The sequence below is a fragment of the Hyla sarda genome, chromosome 5 (genome assembly GCF_029499605.1).
Source record: "Hyla sarda isolate aHylSar1 chromosome 5, aHylSar1.hap1, whole genome shotgun sequence".
NCBI lineage: Eukaryota > Metazoa > Chordata > Amphibia > Anura > Hylidae > Hyla > Hyla sarda.
The window spans coordinates 381005971-381019523 of record NC_079193.1 but is presented as its reverse complement, the minus strand read 5'-3'; the positions used below and the strand labels follow the sequence as shown (position 1 = coordinate 381019523).

At 43.2% G+C, this 13553-nt stretch overlaps 1 protein-coding gene across 1 annotated transcript in view; it reads left to right on the top strand.

Moving 5' to 3' along the window:
* The window catches only part of LOC130274601 (polycystic kidney disease protein 1-like 3), a 103785-nt gene extending 93016 nt beyond the window's left edge, over positions 1-10769 (top strand). The window contains exons 2-5 of the mRNA XM_056523036.1: positions 339-1586; positions 5649-5822; positions 10022-10101; positions 10674-10769. Coding sequence (XP_056379011.1) covers positions 339-1586; positions 5649-5822; positions 10022-10101; positions 10674-10769 — 1598 coding nt within the window. The remainder of the gene's footprint in view (positions 1-338; positions 1587-5648; positions 5823-10021; positions 10102-10673) is intronic.
* The last annotated feature ends 2784 nt before the right edge of the window (positions 10770-13553 follow it).

The window sequence follows — 13553 nt, the reverse complement described above, 5'->3', positions numbered from 1 at the left end:
GTGTATATATATATATATATATATATATATATATATATATATATATATGTGACTTTTTGGTGGCTTTTTATTCCTTTTTTTTTCTGGGAGGGGATGTGACCAAAAATCAGCAATTCTGGACTTTGGTATTTTTTATGTTTTTGTTGTTCACCGTGCGGGATCATTAACATAATATTTTAATAGTTCAGACATTTCTATTGGCCGCTGGTAGTCTGGGCAAGCTGGAAGGTGGAGTTTTGCAACAGCTGGAGTGACACAGTTTGGAGACCACTACTGTAAAGAAATTTGTGCAACCAAATTCTCACCTTTTTTTTCATTCATTCATGTTTTCCATTTAGCTCCGGCACAACCGTCATTTGGTAATGGAGGCTATACCTACGGCGAGGCCACCTCCATGCCTCCAAATATGAGGACCTTCACAAGTGACGTCAGCCCAGGATCAGCTGACCTTGGTGTCTCCCCGACCAACGCCGAATTTTCACCTGTTCCCGCGACATCTCAAAAAAGTCTCATGGATTCAAGTCCATTTACAATTTTGGAAACTCCAGCCAGCAAAATTACAAGGAAAAACAACAGGACGCAATCTCTTCCACAAGATTGGGCACTGACAGCTGAACCGATCACCAGTATGTCACCTATAGAGCTTATTGTAAAAACTCATACTGATAGTGAAACCGAAACTACAACAGCGGTGACCAGTATTCCATTGAAGCTCATAACTGATATGGGGGGAGGGGGTCCACCACAGCTCACTACTAACATCATAGATGGAGGGCGTCCACCACAGCTCACTACTAACATCATCGATGGAGGGCGTCCACCACAGCTCACTACTAACATCATTGATGGAGGGCGTCCACCACAGCTCACTACTAACATCATTGATGGAGGGCGTCCACCACAGCTCACTACTAACATCATTGATGGAGGGCGTCCACCACAGCTCACTACTAACATCATTGATGGAGGGCGTCCACCACAGCTCACTACTAACATCATCAGTGGGGGCCGTCCACCACAGTTCACTACTAACACTATCGATGGAGGGCGTCCACCACAGCTCACTACTAACATCATCAGTGGGGGCCGTCCACAACAGTTCACTACTAACATTATCGATGGAGGGCGTCCACCACAGCTCACTACTAACATCATCGATGGAGGACGTCCACCAGTGCTCACTACTAACATCATCGATGGAGGACGTCCACCAGTGCTCACTACTAACATCATCGATGGAGGAAGTCCACCACAGCTCACTACTAACATCATTGATGGAGGACGTCCACCACAGCTCACTACTAACATCATCGATGGAGGACGTCCACCAGTGCTCACTACTAACATCAACGATGGAGGACGTCCACCAGTGCTCACTACTAACATCATCGATGAAGGGAGTCCCCCAGTTCTCACTATTAACATCATCGATGGAGGGAGTTCACCACAGCTAACAACGCTGCCGACACCCAATAATAATAGTAGTAGCACTAGCACCATGTTACCAGCTATAACAAGTACCCAAAAAACAATCAACATAATCAGTTCCCAGTTTGCAGCTATAATATCTGCACCACTACTGCCTGGTATGACTGTGACCACTCCATTAGGTACATTTCTGTCCTGATACCTTATAGTCTGACTGCCACCATGTCAGCACCAACTACATCGACAGTGATACCAACTGTCATGTCTGTAATGGTCTGTGATCATATAAAGCCTGTTTGTCTTGCTATGTTGTGAACAGTTTTATCTTCCCTGGTTAGGGAAGAGTTAAATGTATCTGGCTGTTTCAGCCCAGGCCTCTGTTAGCCAATAGCCTTTCGGGTGTGTCTATTTAATGTCAGCACAGGCTAGCCTCTGGTTACTGGTTTTTGAGATCTTGATCTCCTGATGTCTTGCTGCTAACTTGCTACTGACATTATGCTAATGGAGGCTGGGTGAACCTCTCTTTGTTTGAGCTTTTATATCTACTATATCTGTTTTTGCATGCATTTTGTAGTTTCGGGTTTTAGCCATGTTTTGGCATGCTCTTAGTAGATTTTTAGCTATGTTTGTTTAGTCGGTTTTAGGATTTATTATCCTTTCTGTTATGTGTCTATTCACACTGTGTCTGACTCTTGCTTGTTACCCTGTGGTCTGTATGTTATCTTCTTGTTCTGTATTCTGGAGTCTATTCAGACTCATCCGGTTCTAGTTTGTTTGTTCTGTGTCCCAGTGTGAACAGTGTCCTATATCTTTATCGTGTTTGGTTGATCCGATCCTTTGTCCTTGTACCTGATTGTGATAGTTCTTAGTAACTTACCTGTTGAGTATAGTGTTTTTGCTCTCAGTTCTTTCGCTATCCCGTCCATCTCCTGGATTCTGCTGTATACTCTTATCATGCCTAGTTCATTTTTATCTTGTCTGCTGTTTATTTTTTTGTGAACTGTTTGTTAATTCACTATATTCTGTTCTGTTTGTGAGTTATATTCTGCATTGTTAGTATTTGTATTCTGTTTGGTATATCTGGATGTCCTGTTAGTTTTCTGGTGCGTGACCGACTATTTATTAGTGTGTGTTTTTATTAGGCCCCAGCACTTTAGCGCAGGAAGGGACCAGCTCCCAGTTGTCGATCCATTGTTTAGGATGGATGGGCAAGTAGGCAGGGAGAGATGATTTAGGGTCAGTTTAGGGCTCACGCTCCCTGCCCCCCCCCCCCCCCCCGCCCCCAGTCTGTCCCTGACACCAACAAATAGAATCACCACAAAGACCACAACACTAGTTTACAAAACTCCACTGATACCTTTCAAACTAAATGAAGGAATATGCAAAGCAGCTCAATCACATGACCTTTTCAGGTGGTTTTCCCTAAACTAGAGCTTTTCACTCTAGCAAGAGATCTCTTCAGAAGGATTAAAGGGGTATTCCACCCCTAGACATCTTATCCCCTATCCAAAAGGATAGGGGATAAGATGTCTGAACGCAGGGGTCCTGCTGCTGGGGTCACCCATGATCTTGGCTGCGGCACCCCAGACATCCGGTGCACAGAGCGAACTTCGCCCCTTGCACCAGATGACTGGCGATGCGGGGCGGAGGCTTGTGACGTCATGGTCCCTGCTTGTGACGTCACGCCCATGCCCCCTCAATGCAAGTCTATGGGAGGGTCCATCACGCCCCTCCCATAGACTTGCATTGAGGGGGCGTGGCCATGACATCTAGAGCGGGGCATGGCTGTGACGTTGTGAGCATCTGGCGCTACACCCGACACTCTAAACGAACATCGTGTGCAGCAGGGAGATCGCGGGGGTCCCCAGTGGTGGATCTTCTGATAGGGGATAAGCTGTCTAGGGGCAAAGTACCCCTTAAAATCCCAATCAATTTCTAAAACTCTGCAGTTGAAGTAAAAAACTGATGTTTAAGGAAAATTTCTTGAAAAGGTCATTTGATTGAGCTGCTTTGCATATTCCCTCTTTCCAGAATGCCCATTGGAGTAAAATGGCCTTTGAAGCTTCCCTCAACAGTAATGGTGTCTCCTCGAGAAGAAAGCTAACCCCCTTTACAAAGTAAATGAGACAACACCAAATTCTACATCTACTCTTACCGATGACCATGTCTGCAACCACATCACCAAAGACCCCAACGCCTCAAAATGTAAATGCTACCATGTTACCTGTTAATGTGTACCTGTCATTAGGAAAAACATTTTACATGTCCTATCAACATGTCCAAAGCTTTGATCGGTGGGGGTCTGAGTGTTTTAGACCTCCCCGATCAGGAGACCGAGCCAGGAGAAGGCTGTGCGGCTTTGTGCTCTTCTCTCTGCCTTTGTCACATGATCGAGACACGTGACACGGGAGGCGGGACAGAACGTGCTGAGTGCAAACTTTTCCTGGCTCCTTCTCCAAATCAGTGGAGGTCTGAGCATTCAGACCCCCACCAATCAAAACTTTTGACATGTCGCTAGGACATCTCATCACCCCCTTGGGCCATCTCAACCCCCTCCCCCTTTTTGTGTAATTTCATCACCCCCTGTGGCATTTCAGAGGCTTACAGGAATGCAGGATTTTGCGGGACCCGCTATATGTTTGGTGACCATCATCCCCCGCCCACTTAAAACTAAAAGCCACCCGCTCCCAAAAGTTTTATATGGGGTGCTGCGGGACACGCGGGATCCCAATCCCATTGCATTCCTCTGTCTGAATCCGATCATATTAACAACCATATCACCATAGAGCAGCCAAAATACCACTGGATACCATAGTACCATAAATGCCCCAACTCTCCATCCACTTCAATCGCATCAACACCTATTAGCACAGAGTGAATTCATATAGAGAAAACAGACATGGTCGCACATCCACAATTTGTATTTTGATCTAATTGCTTCTCAGCATAAATTCAAAAACTAACAGCTTGTTAGAATACATTTTGATCAAAAAGTACAAGCCCACTCGCCACGTCAAGACCACCTATTTAGAGTGGGTCCCTAACATCCCTAGCATAAAATGGTGTAGCACTGGGCGGCGACCACCACCGCCGCAACACCAGTGCCCACAGGGGGAATGACCCACTGGCAGAGCGGCCCCAATGCCACTCAAACCAGTCCATGGGTCGCACCTCCCCACAGACACGGTGCCACTGCAGCAACGGATGCTGCACAGCACCGCACCAGTGTGAACAAGGTGTAAAATCTTGGCCTTGATGTGGCGAGTGGGCTTGTACTTTTTGATCAAAATGTATAATAACAACCTGTTCCCCCTGGTGGCACTGGTGTTGCGGCGGTGGTGGTTGCCGCCCAGTGCTACGTCATTTTATGCTAGGAACGTTAGGGACCCACTCTAAATAGGTGGCCTTGACGTGGCGAGTGGGCTTGTACCTTTTGATCAAAATGTATAATAACAACCTGTTAGTTTTTGAATTTATGCTGAGTAGCAAATAGATCATTATACAAGATTGTAGATGTGCGACCATGTCTGCTTTCTATATATGAATTCACATTGTGTTTTCTATCCCCTTCTCTTTTTTTGTTGTTTTACTTGGTCTGCACTCTACCCCTCCCCCTCAGCCCAGCCCTATGTAAATTAGCAGGAAGCTGCACAGGGCCCCTTCCTTTCTGGCAGCCTCCCAGTCTGACTGGGAGCACATGGTAAGTGAGCTTTTACACCTTGTTCACACTGGTGTGGTGCTGTGCGGCGTCCGTTGCTGCTGTGGCACCGTGTCTGTGGGGCGGGGCACGGCCCAGGGACTGGTTTGAGTGTCATTGGGGGGCTCCTCTGCCAGTGGGTCGTTCCCCCTGTAGGCACTGGTGTTGCAACGGTGGTGGTCGCCGCCCAGTGCTACGCCATTTTATGCTAGGGACGTTAGGGACCCACTGTAAATAGGTGGCCTTGACGTGGCGAGTGGGCTTGTACTTTTTGATCAAAATGTATAATAACAACCTGTTAGTTTTTGAATTTATGCTGAGAAGAAAGAAGATCAAAATACAAATTGTGGATGTGCGACCATGTCTGTTTTCTCTATCAATTCACCTACTAGTGCAAATACCACCACTATAGGGAAGAAAGAACCAATATCTTCTAGTACGACTGACAACACACTAACATCACCAACTACACCAACTATGCCATCTGCACCATTACCAGTCATACTTATCATTACACCCCTAGGTACCACAAGTTTCTCCATGTCTTCCGATGATACACCAAGGACCACGTATTCCAGTATGATGGACACTTCGTCTGCAGCTACAGGCAAAAGCACAGTAGAAGAAACAAAAGCAATCACGGATTTAGGACCCGAATATACTGCACCCTCTGAATACACAGCGGGTTACTACAGAGGTGAGGTACAAAACACTGGCTGATAAGTCTTCTGGTCATCACTATTGGCCACATTTGTCCCTTATGAAGAATTTAAAGGGGTACTCCGGCGCTTAGACATCTTATCCACTAGCCAAAGGATAGGGGATAAGCTGCCAGATCATGGGGGTCCCGCCGCTGGGGACCCCGTAATCTTGCACACAGCACCCCATTACCATCAGTCCCCAGAGCATGTTCGCTCCGGATCTGATGACTGCCGATCACGGGGCCGGAGCATTGTGACGTCACGGCTCCGCGCCGTGTGACGCCACACCCCGCCCCCTCAATACAAGCCTATGGGAGGGGGCGTGACATCTGTCAAGCCCCCTCCCATAGGCTCCGCCCATGAGACATCACGCTCCGCCCCCTCAATGCAAGCCTATGGGAAGGGGCGTGATGCTGTCACGCCCCCTCACATAGGCTTGCATTGAGGGGGTGGAGCGTGACGTCACACAGGGGCGGAGCTGTGAAGTCACAATGCTCCGGCCCCGTGATGGGCAGTCATCAGACCCGGAGCGAACACACTTCGGGGACTGGTGGTAATGGGGTGCTGCATGCAAGATCACGGGGGTCCCAAACCGCGGGACCCCCACGATCAGGCATCTTATCCCCTATCCTTTGGATAGGGGATAAGATGTCTTAGCGCCGGAGTACCTCTTTAATCCAGCACCATTTATTTCCTTGGTGTGCTGCATCTGTCACATTAGGCTATCAGTGTTGTCCCTAACATTTTTCATGATACCGATGTTAATAGCTATTGGCATGGACATTGTAAGTAGGTTCACTGGGCTGGGCACGTTGTACCTAGGGTATCTCTGGAACACTAGTTTACCATATTTACAGCTGTATCAGGTGAAGCGCTGGGTTTCCAGCTCAGGAGCAGAAAGTTAGCACCATTGTGGCAAACAATTTCCATGTGACACTGGGTTCAAGTTTTACATTCTGGCAAACTTTCTGCTTCTAAGCAGGAAACCCAGTGCCCCACCTCATCCAAATCTTTAAAAGTAAGACATTAAAGGGGTATTCCGGGCAAAAACATTTTATCCCCTATCAAAAGGATAGGGGATAAGATGTCTGATCGCAAGGGGGCCCGCTGCTGAGACCCCTGCGATCTCCCTGCAGCACCCGCTGAAAGCGGGTGCTGCAGGGAGATCGCGGGGGGTCTCAGCAGCAGCGCCCCCCCCCCCCCCCCACGATCAGACATCTTATCCCCTATCCTTTGGATAGAGGACAAAATGTTTTTGCCCGGAATACCCCTTCAATGTCTTTCTTTTAAACATTTGGATGAGGTGGGGCACTGGGTTTCCTGCTTAGAAGCAGAAAGATTACTAAAATGTTTTTGCCTGGAATACCCCTTTAAAGCAAAAAGTATTGCACGCTTATTTTTTACAGGCCGAACTTACTCCTCTGCCTTACTCTCCCTTACTGCCTGCAGCTCCTGGATCCCCCCCCCCCCAAACACACACGCACACATGCACTCACCACCATTTCAAACGAATCCACGCAAATGCATGCAGCATAACTACTTTACTGCTGATCAAAGGAGAATAAATTAGATTTCCAGCCCAGTAAATCTTCAGTAGGCCAGTGATGTATTAAGTATCGCTGGCTCACTGTCTAGTAGGTGGAGCACCGGTCCTTGCTCCTATTATGGAGTTTTCATGATGCTCACAGAAAGAATTGTGTTAGTGACCAGGGATAAAGTGCACAGAGCAATGAGAGGGGCCGCAGCACACTGGTACTCTGTGACCCCAAAGTGCCTTCACAGCATTGGCGCTGGCGATATCTGTATCCAGAGTAATGGTCATTATGTAACTCATATCAAACCAGTAATAAAAGTAGTAATCTGTATACATAAGGGCACTATAATAAGTGTTATATTATTGTACACAGAAAGTTATATTATAGTAGTTATATTCTTGTACATAAGAGCAGTATTATAGCAGTTATATTCTTGTACATAGGAGCAGTATTATAGTAGTTATATTCTTGTATATAGGAGAAGTATTATAGTAGTTATAGTCTTGTATATAGGAGCAGTATTATAGTAGTTGTATTCTTGTATATAGGGGCAGTATTATAGTAGTTATATTCTTGTATATAGGAGGCAGTATTATAGTAGTTATATTCTTGTATATAGGAGCAGTATTATAGTAGTTATATTCTTGTATATAGGAGCAGTATTATAGTAGTTATATTCTTGTATATAGGAGGCAGTATTATAGTAGTTATATTCTTGTATATAGGAGCAGTATTATAGTAGTTATATTCTTGTATATAGGAGCAGTATTATAGTAGTTATATTCTTGTATATAGGAGCAGTATTATAGTAGTTATATTCTTGTATATAGGAGCAGTATTATAGTAGTTATATTCTTGTACATAGGAGGCAGTATTATAGTAGTTATATTCTTGTATATAGGAGCAGTATTATAGTAGTTATATTCTTGTATATAGGAGCAGTATTATAGTAGTTATATTCTTGTACATAGGAGCAGTATTATAGTAGTTATATTCTTGTATATAGGAGGCAGTATTATAGTAGTTATATTCTTGTATATAGGAGCAGTATTATAGTAGTTATATTCTTGTATATAGGAGGCAGTATTATAGTAGTTATATTCTTGTATATAGGAGCAGTATTATAGTAGTTATATTCTTGTATATAGGAGGCAGTATTATAGTAGTTATATTCTTGTATATAGGAGCTGTATTATAGTAGTTATATTCTTGTATATAGGAGCAGTATTATAGTAGTTATATTCTTGTATATAGGAGCAGTATTATAGTAGTTATATTCTTGTATATAGGAGCAGTATTATAGTAGTTATATTCTTGTTCATAGGAGGCAGTATTATAGTAGTTATATTCTTGTATATAGGAGCAGTATTATAGTAGTTATATTCTTGTATATAGGAGCAGTATTATAGTAGTTATATTCTTGTATATAGGAGCAGTATTATAGTAGCTATATTCTTGTATATGGGAGCAGTATTATAGTAGTTATATCCTTGTATATAGGGGCAGTATTATAGTAGTTATATTCTTGTATATAGGAGCAGTATTATAGCAGATATCTTCTTGTATATAGGAGCAGTATTATAGTAGTTATATTCTTGTATATAGGAGCAGTATTATAGTAGTTATATTCTTGTATATAGGAGCAGTATTATAGTAGTTATATTCTTGTATATAGGAGCAGTATTATAGTAGTTATATTCTTGTATATAGGAGCAGTATTATAGTAGTTATATTATTGTATATAGAAGCAGTATTATAGTAGTTATATTATTGTATATAGGAACAGTATTATAGTAGTTATATTCTTGTATATAGGAGCAGTAATATGGTAGTTATATTCTTGTATATAGGAGCAGTATTATAGTAGTTATATTCTTGTACATAGGGGCAGTATTATAGTAGTTATATTCTTGTATATAGGAGCAGTATTATAGTAGTTATATTCTTGTATATAGGAGGCAGTATTATAGTAGTTATATTCTTGTATATAGGAGCAGTATTATAGTAGTTATATTCTTGTATATAGGGGCAGTATTATAGTAGTTATATTCTTGTATATAGGAGCAGTATTACAGTAGTTATATTCTTGTATATAAGGGGCAGTATTATAGTAGTTATATTATTGTATATAGAAGCAGTATTATAGTAGTTATATTCTTGTATATAGGAACAGTATTATAGTAGTTATATTCTTGTATATAGGAGCAGTAATATAGTAGTTATATTCTTGTATATAGGAGCAGTATTATAGTAGTTATATCCTTGTATATAGGAGCAGTATTATAGTAGTTATATTCTTGTATATAGGAGCAGTATTATAGTAGTTATATTCTTGTATATAGGAGGCAGTATTATAGTAGTTATATTCTTGTATATAGGGGCAGTATTATAGTAGTTATATTCTTGTATATAGGGGCAGTATTATAGTAGTTATATTCTTGTATATAGGAGCAGTATTATAGTAGTTATATTCTTGTATATAGGGGCAGTATTATAGTAGTTATATTCCTGTATATAGGGGCAGTATTATAGTAGTTATATTCTTGTATATAGGAGGCAGTATTATAGTAGTTATATTCTTTTATATAGGAGCAGTATTATAGTAGTTATATTCCTGTACATTACACCATGTAGCTATAATATTTGTTGTTTCTCTGTAGGGACAATAATGTTGAAGGTGATGATGAATTCTTCTCCCACCACAAACTTTGCGGTTACTGTTCGATCACTTTTACGACAGGTAATTCTAGTGATGATTTATTCATGTGTAATAATCTAGTTTTTGGATTGTTCATCTCAGGTTCTTTTTTCTGCATATTGTATCAGGACGTAGGTATGAAAGCCCCCATCCCAGAGTGTGAATAAACATACATACTTTACCACATGTACTTGTTTTGCACATGTTTTATGAGATTAGAGCTGTGTTTCCCAACCGGTGTGCCTCCAGCTGCTGTAAAACTACAACTCCCAGCATGCCCGGACAGGCTGAGAGTTGTAGTTTTGCAACAGCTGGAGGCACCCCGGTTGGGAAACACAGAGATTCTGCAGATCCCATAGCGAGGTTGGATCAGGTAAATGTTAGCTGTAGAAATAACTGGGTTTTAGTGCAAAGCTGCAATAACTGTACTGACCACCAGGTGGCAGTATTGCCTAAGGAAAAGTACAATTGATGACATGGTACAATGTTGCAGCTGTACGGGAATAACTAATTACATTGTATTTGTAATTTTTCATGTTATATCATTGTATTTGTAATTTTTCATGTTATGTCGTTGTATTTGTAATTTTTCATGTTATATCGTTGTTCCTCAGACTTGTCTCCTGCTCGCTCAGGACATTCCCATTGAAGAGGTGACCATTTCCTTTGCAAAGAATAAGATGTTCCTGCCGTGTGTCACCATCATATGAGCCGTGTCCTAGATCACCTTCAGTGTATATATATATATATATACACACACCTATTCTAACTTTAGACATACTCCAGAGCCACCCAGGATACAGAACAAAGGATGCCCTTGTGAGCATTTACCCCTTTAAAGGGGTACTCCGCACCCCTAGACATCTTATCCCCTATCCAAAGGATGGGGGATAAGATATCAGATCGCGGGGTCCCGCTGCTGGGGACCCCCGGGATCTCGGCCGCAGCACCCATCTGTACGGTTTCCGGCAACGCTGGAGGCTTCGGATCCCGACCACAATGGCGGAAGAGCATGACGTCGCGACTCCGCCCCGTGTGCCGTCCGTGTGAACTCCCATAGACTTGCATTGAGGGGGCGGGGCGTGAAGTCACACGGTGCAGAGTCGTGACGTCACGCTCTTACGCCATTGTGGTCGGGATCCGAAGCCTCCAGCGTTGCCGGAAGCCGTACAGATGAGTGCTGCAGCCGAGATCCCGGGGGTCCCCAGCAGCGGGACCCCAGCGATCTGACATCTTATCCCCCATCCTGTGGATGGTGGTATGATGTCTAGGGGCGGAGTAACCCTTTAAGACCAATTTTCGTTTTTTTCAATTTCAGTTTTTTCCTCCTCCCCTTCTAAAAATCACCTACAGACCCATATAAGGTTTTGTTTTTTGCGTCACCGATTATTCTTTGTAATGACATCACTTATTTTACAACATAATCTGAGGCGAAACAAAAAAAATGTATTTGTTGGGTGACATTTTTCAAATAATTTTTTTACTTTTTAGCGCTTCTGTTTCTACGCAGTGCACTTTTCGCTAAATTGACACCTTATCTTTATTCTGTAGGTCCATACGCTTACAAGGATACCTAATTTATATAGGTTTTATTTTATTTTACTACTTAAAAATTATAACTACGTGCACCAAAATTAGTATGTTTAAAATTGTCATCTTCTGACCTCTATAACTTTTTTATTTTTCCGCATACGGGGCTATATGAGGACTCTTTTTTTTTTGCGCCATTGTCTGCAGTTTTTATCGGTACCATTTTTTGTTTTGATGGGACTTTTTGATCGCTTTTTATAAATTTTTTAATGGTATTTGAAGTGACCAAGAATGCACAATTTTGTACTTAGGTATTTTTTTACGTGTACACCATCGACCGTGTGGTTTAGCTAACCTTATATTTTAATAGTTCGGACATTTACGCACGCGGTGGTACCACATATGATTCTTTTTTTTTATATATATATAACATTATTTTATTTAATAAATGGGAAATGGGGGGATTCAAACTTTTATTAGGGGAGGGGCTTATTCACATTTATTAACTTTTTTTAAAATGTTTACTTTTTTTTTTTAGTCACCATAGGAGGCTGTACCATGGAATCTTTTGATTGCTTACACTGATCAATGCTTTGCCATAGCATAGCATTGATCAGTGTTATCGGTACTCTGCTGCTCTAGCCTGCATAGCCTGGCTGGGAGCAGCAGAGGACCGATCATACGGCGAGGAGGCAGGTAAGGTCCCTCCCACCATCCTCTTAGCTGATCGGGACATGCTTTTACTTTCATTTTAGATGCCGCAATCAACTTTGATTGTGGCATCTAAAGGGTTAATGCCGGGCATCGGCCCGATCATTGCTGCCCGGCATTAACCCTAGTTCCTGGCTGCTGATAGCTGTCAGAACCCACCGGGTTTAACGTACACTGCCTAACCTGCCTTATGGTAGTGCCGGACGTGATCATGCTAAATAACTGTCTTTTATGTAAGGCTCGTGATCATATAAAGCCACTTATTATCACATAGTTTTTTGGCTTCTTGTTAAATCATAATGATTCCAGAAATCCCTCAGATGGCCCTGATCAGAAGTTTACATACCCCTGCGTGTCCGACTTTGTTACATTCACAGGTAGCAGGCGATTACAGGTTAATTTCCCTCACCTGTGGCTCATTACATTACACGTCTGTGTATTATTAGTCCATGACCTTTCTTTACTATTAGAGTTGGATTTACTGTTTAGTTGAATTCTCCTATTTTGTGGTTTTTAAATATATTTACAATTGTGGCATAAATTGTGGCACACAATCAGATTTGGCGCAGTGCAAAAGACAAACCTGACTGAGCACATTCCCTGTCACTACAAGACATCTCTGAGGAGCCTCAACCAAATGGGGCTAAGTCTGAAAAATGTGTGTAAGCATTTATGCCACAATGCTGTAAAGAGGAGCCATGCCACTGCTCAACTATGCCACTGCTCAACTGTGCCACCATGCCACTGCTCAACTGTGCCACCATGCCACTGCTCAACTGTGCCACCCTGCCACTCCTGATCTGTGCCACCATGCCAATACTCAACTGTGCCACCATGCCAATACTCAACTGTGCCACCCTGCTACTCCTGATCTGTGCCACCATGCCAATACTCAACTGTGCCACCATGCCACTCCTGATCTGTGCCACCCTGCTACTCCTGATCTGTGCCACCCTGCCACTCCTGATCTGTGCCACCCTGCCACTCCTGATCTGTGCCACCCTGCCACTCCTGATCTGTGCCACCATGCCACTCCTGATCTGTGCCACCCTGCCACTCCTGATCTGTGCCACCATGCCAATACTCAACTGTGCCACTCCTGATCTGTGCCACCCTGCCACTCCTGATCTGTGCCACCCTGCCACTCCTGATCTGTGCCACCCTGCCACTCCTGATCTGTGCCACCCTGCCACTCCTGATCTGTGCCACCCTGCCACTCCTGATCTGTGCCACCCTGCCACTCCTGATCTGTG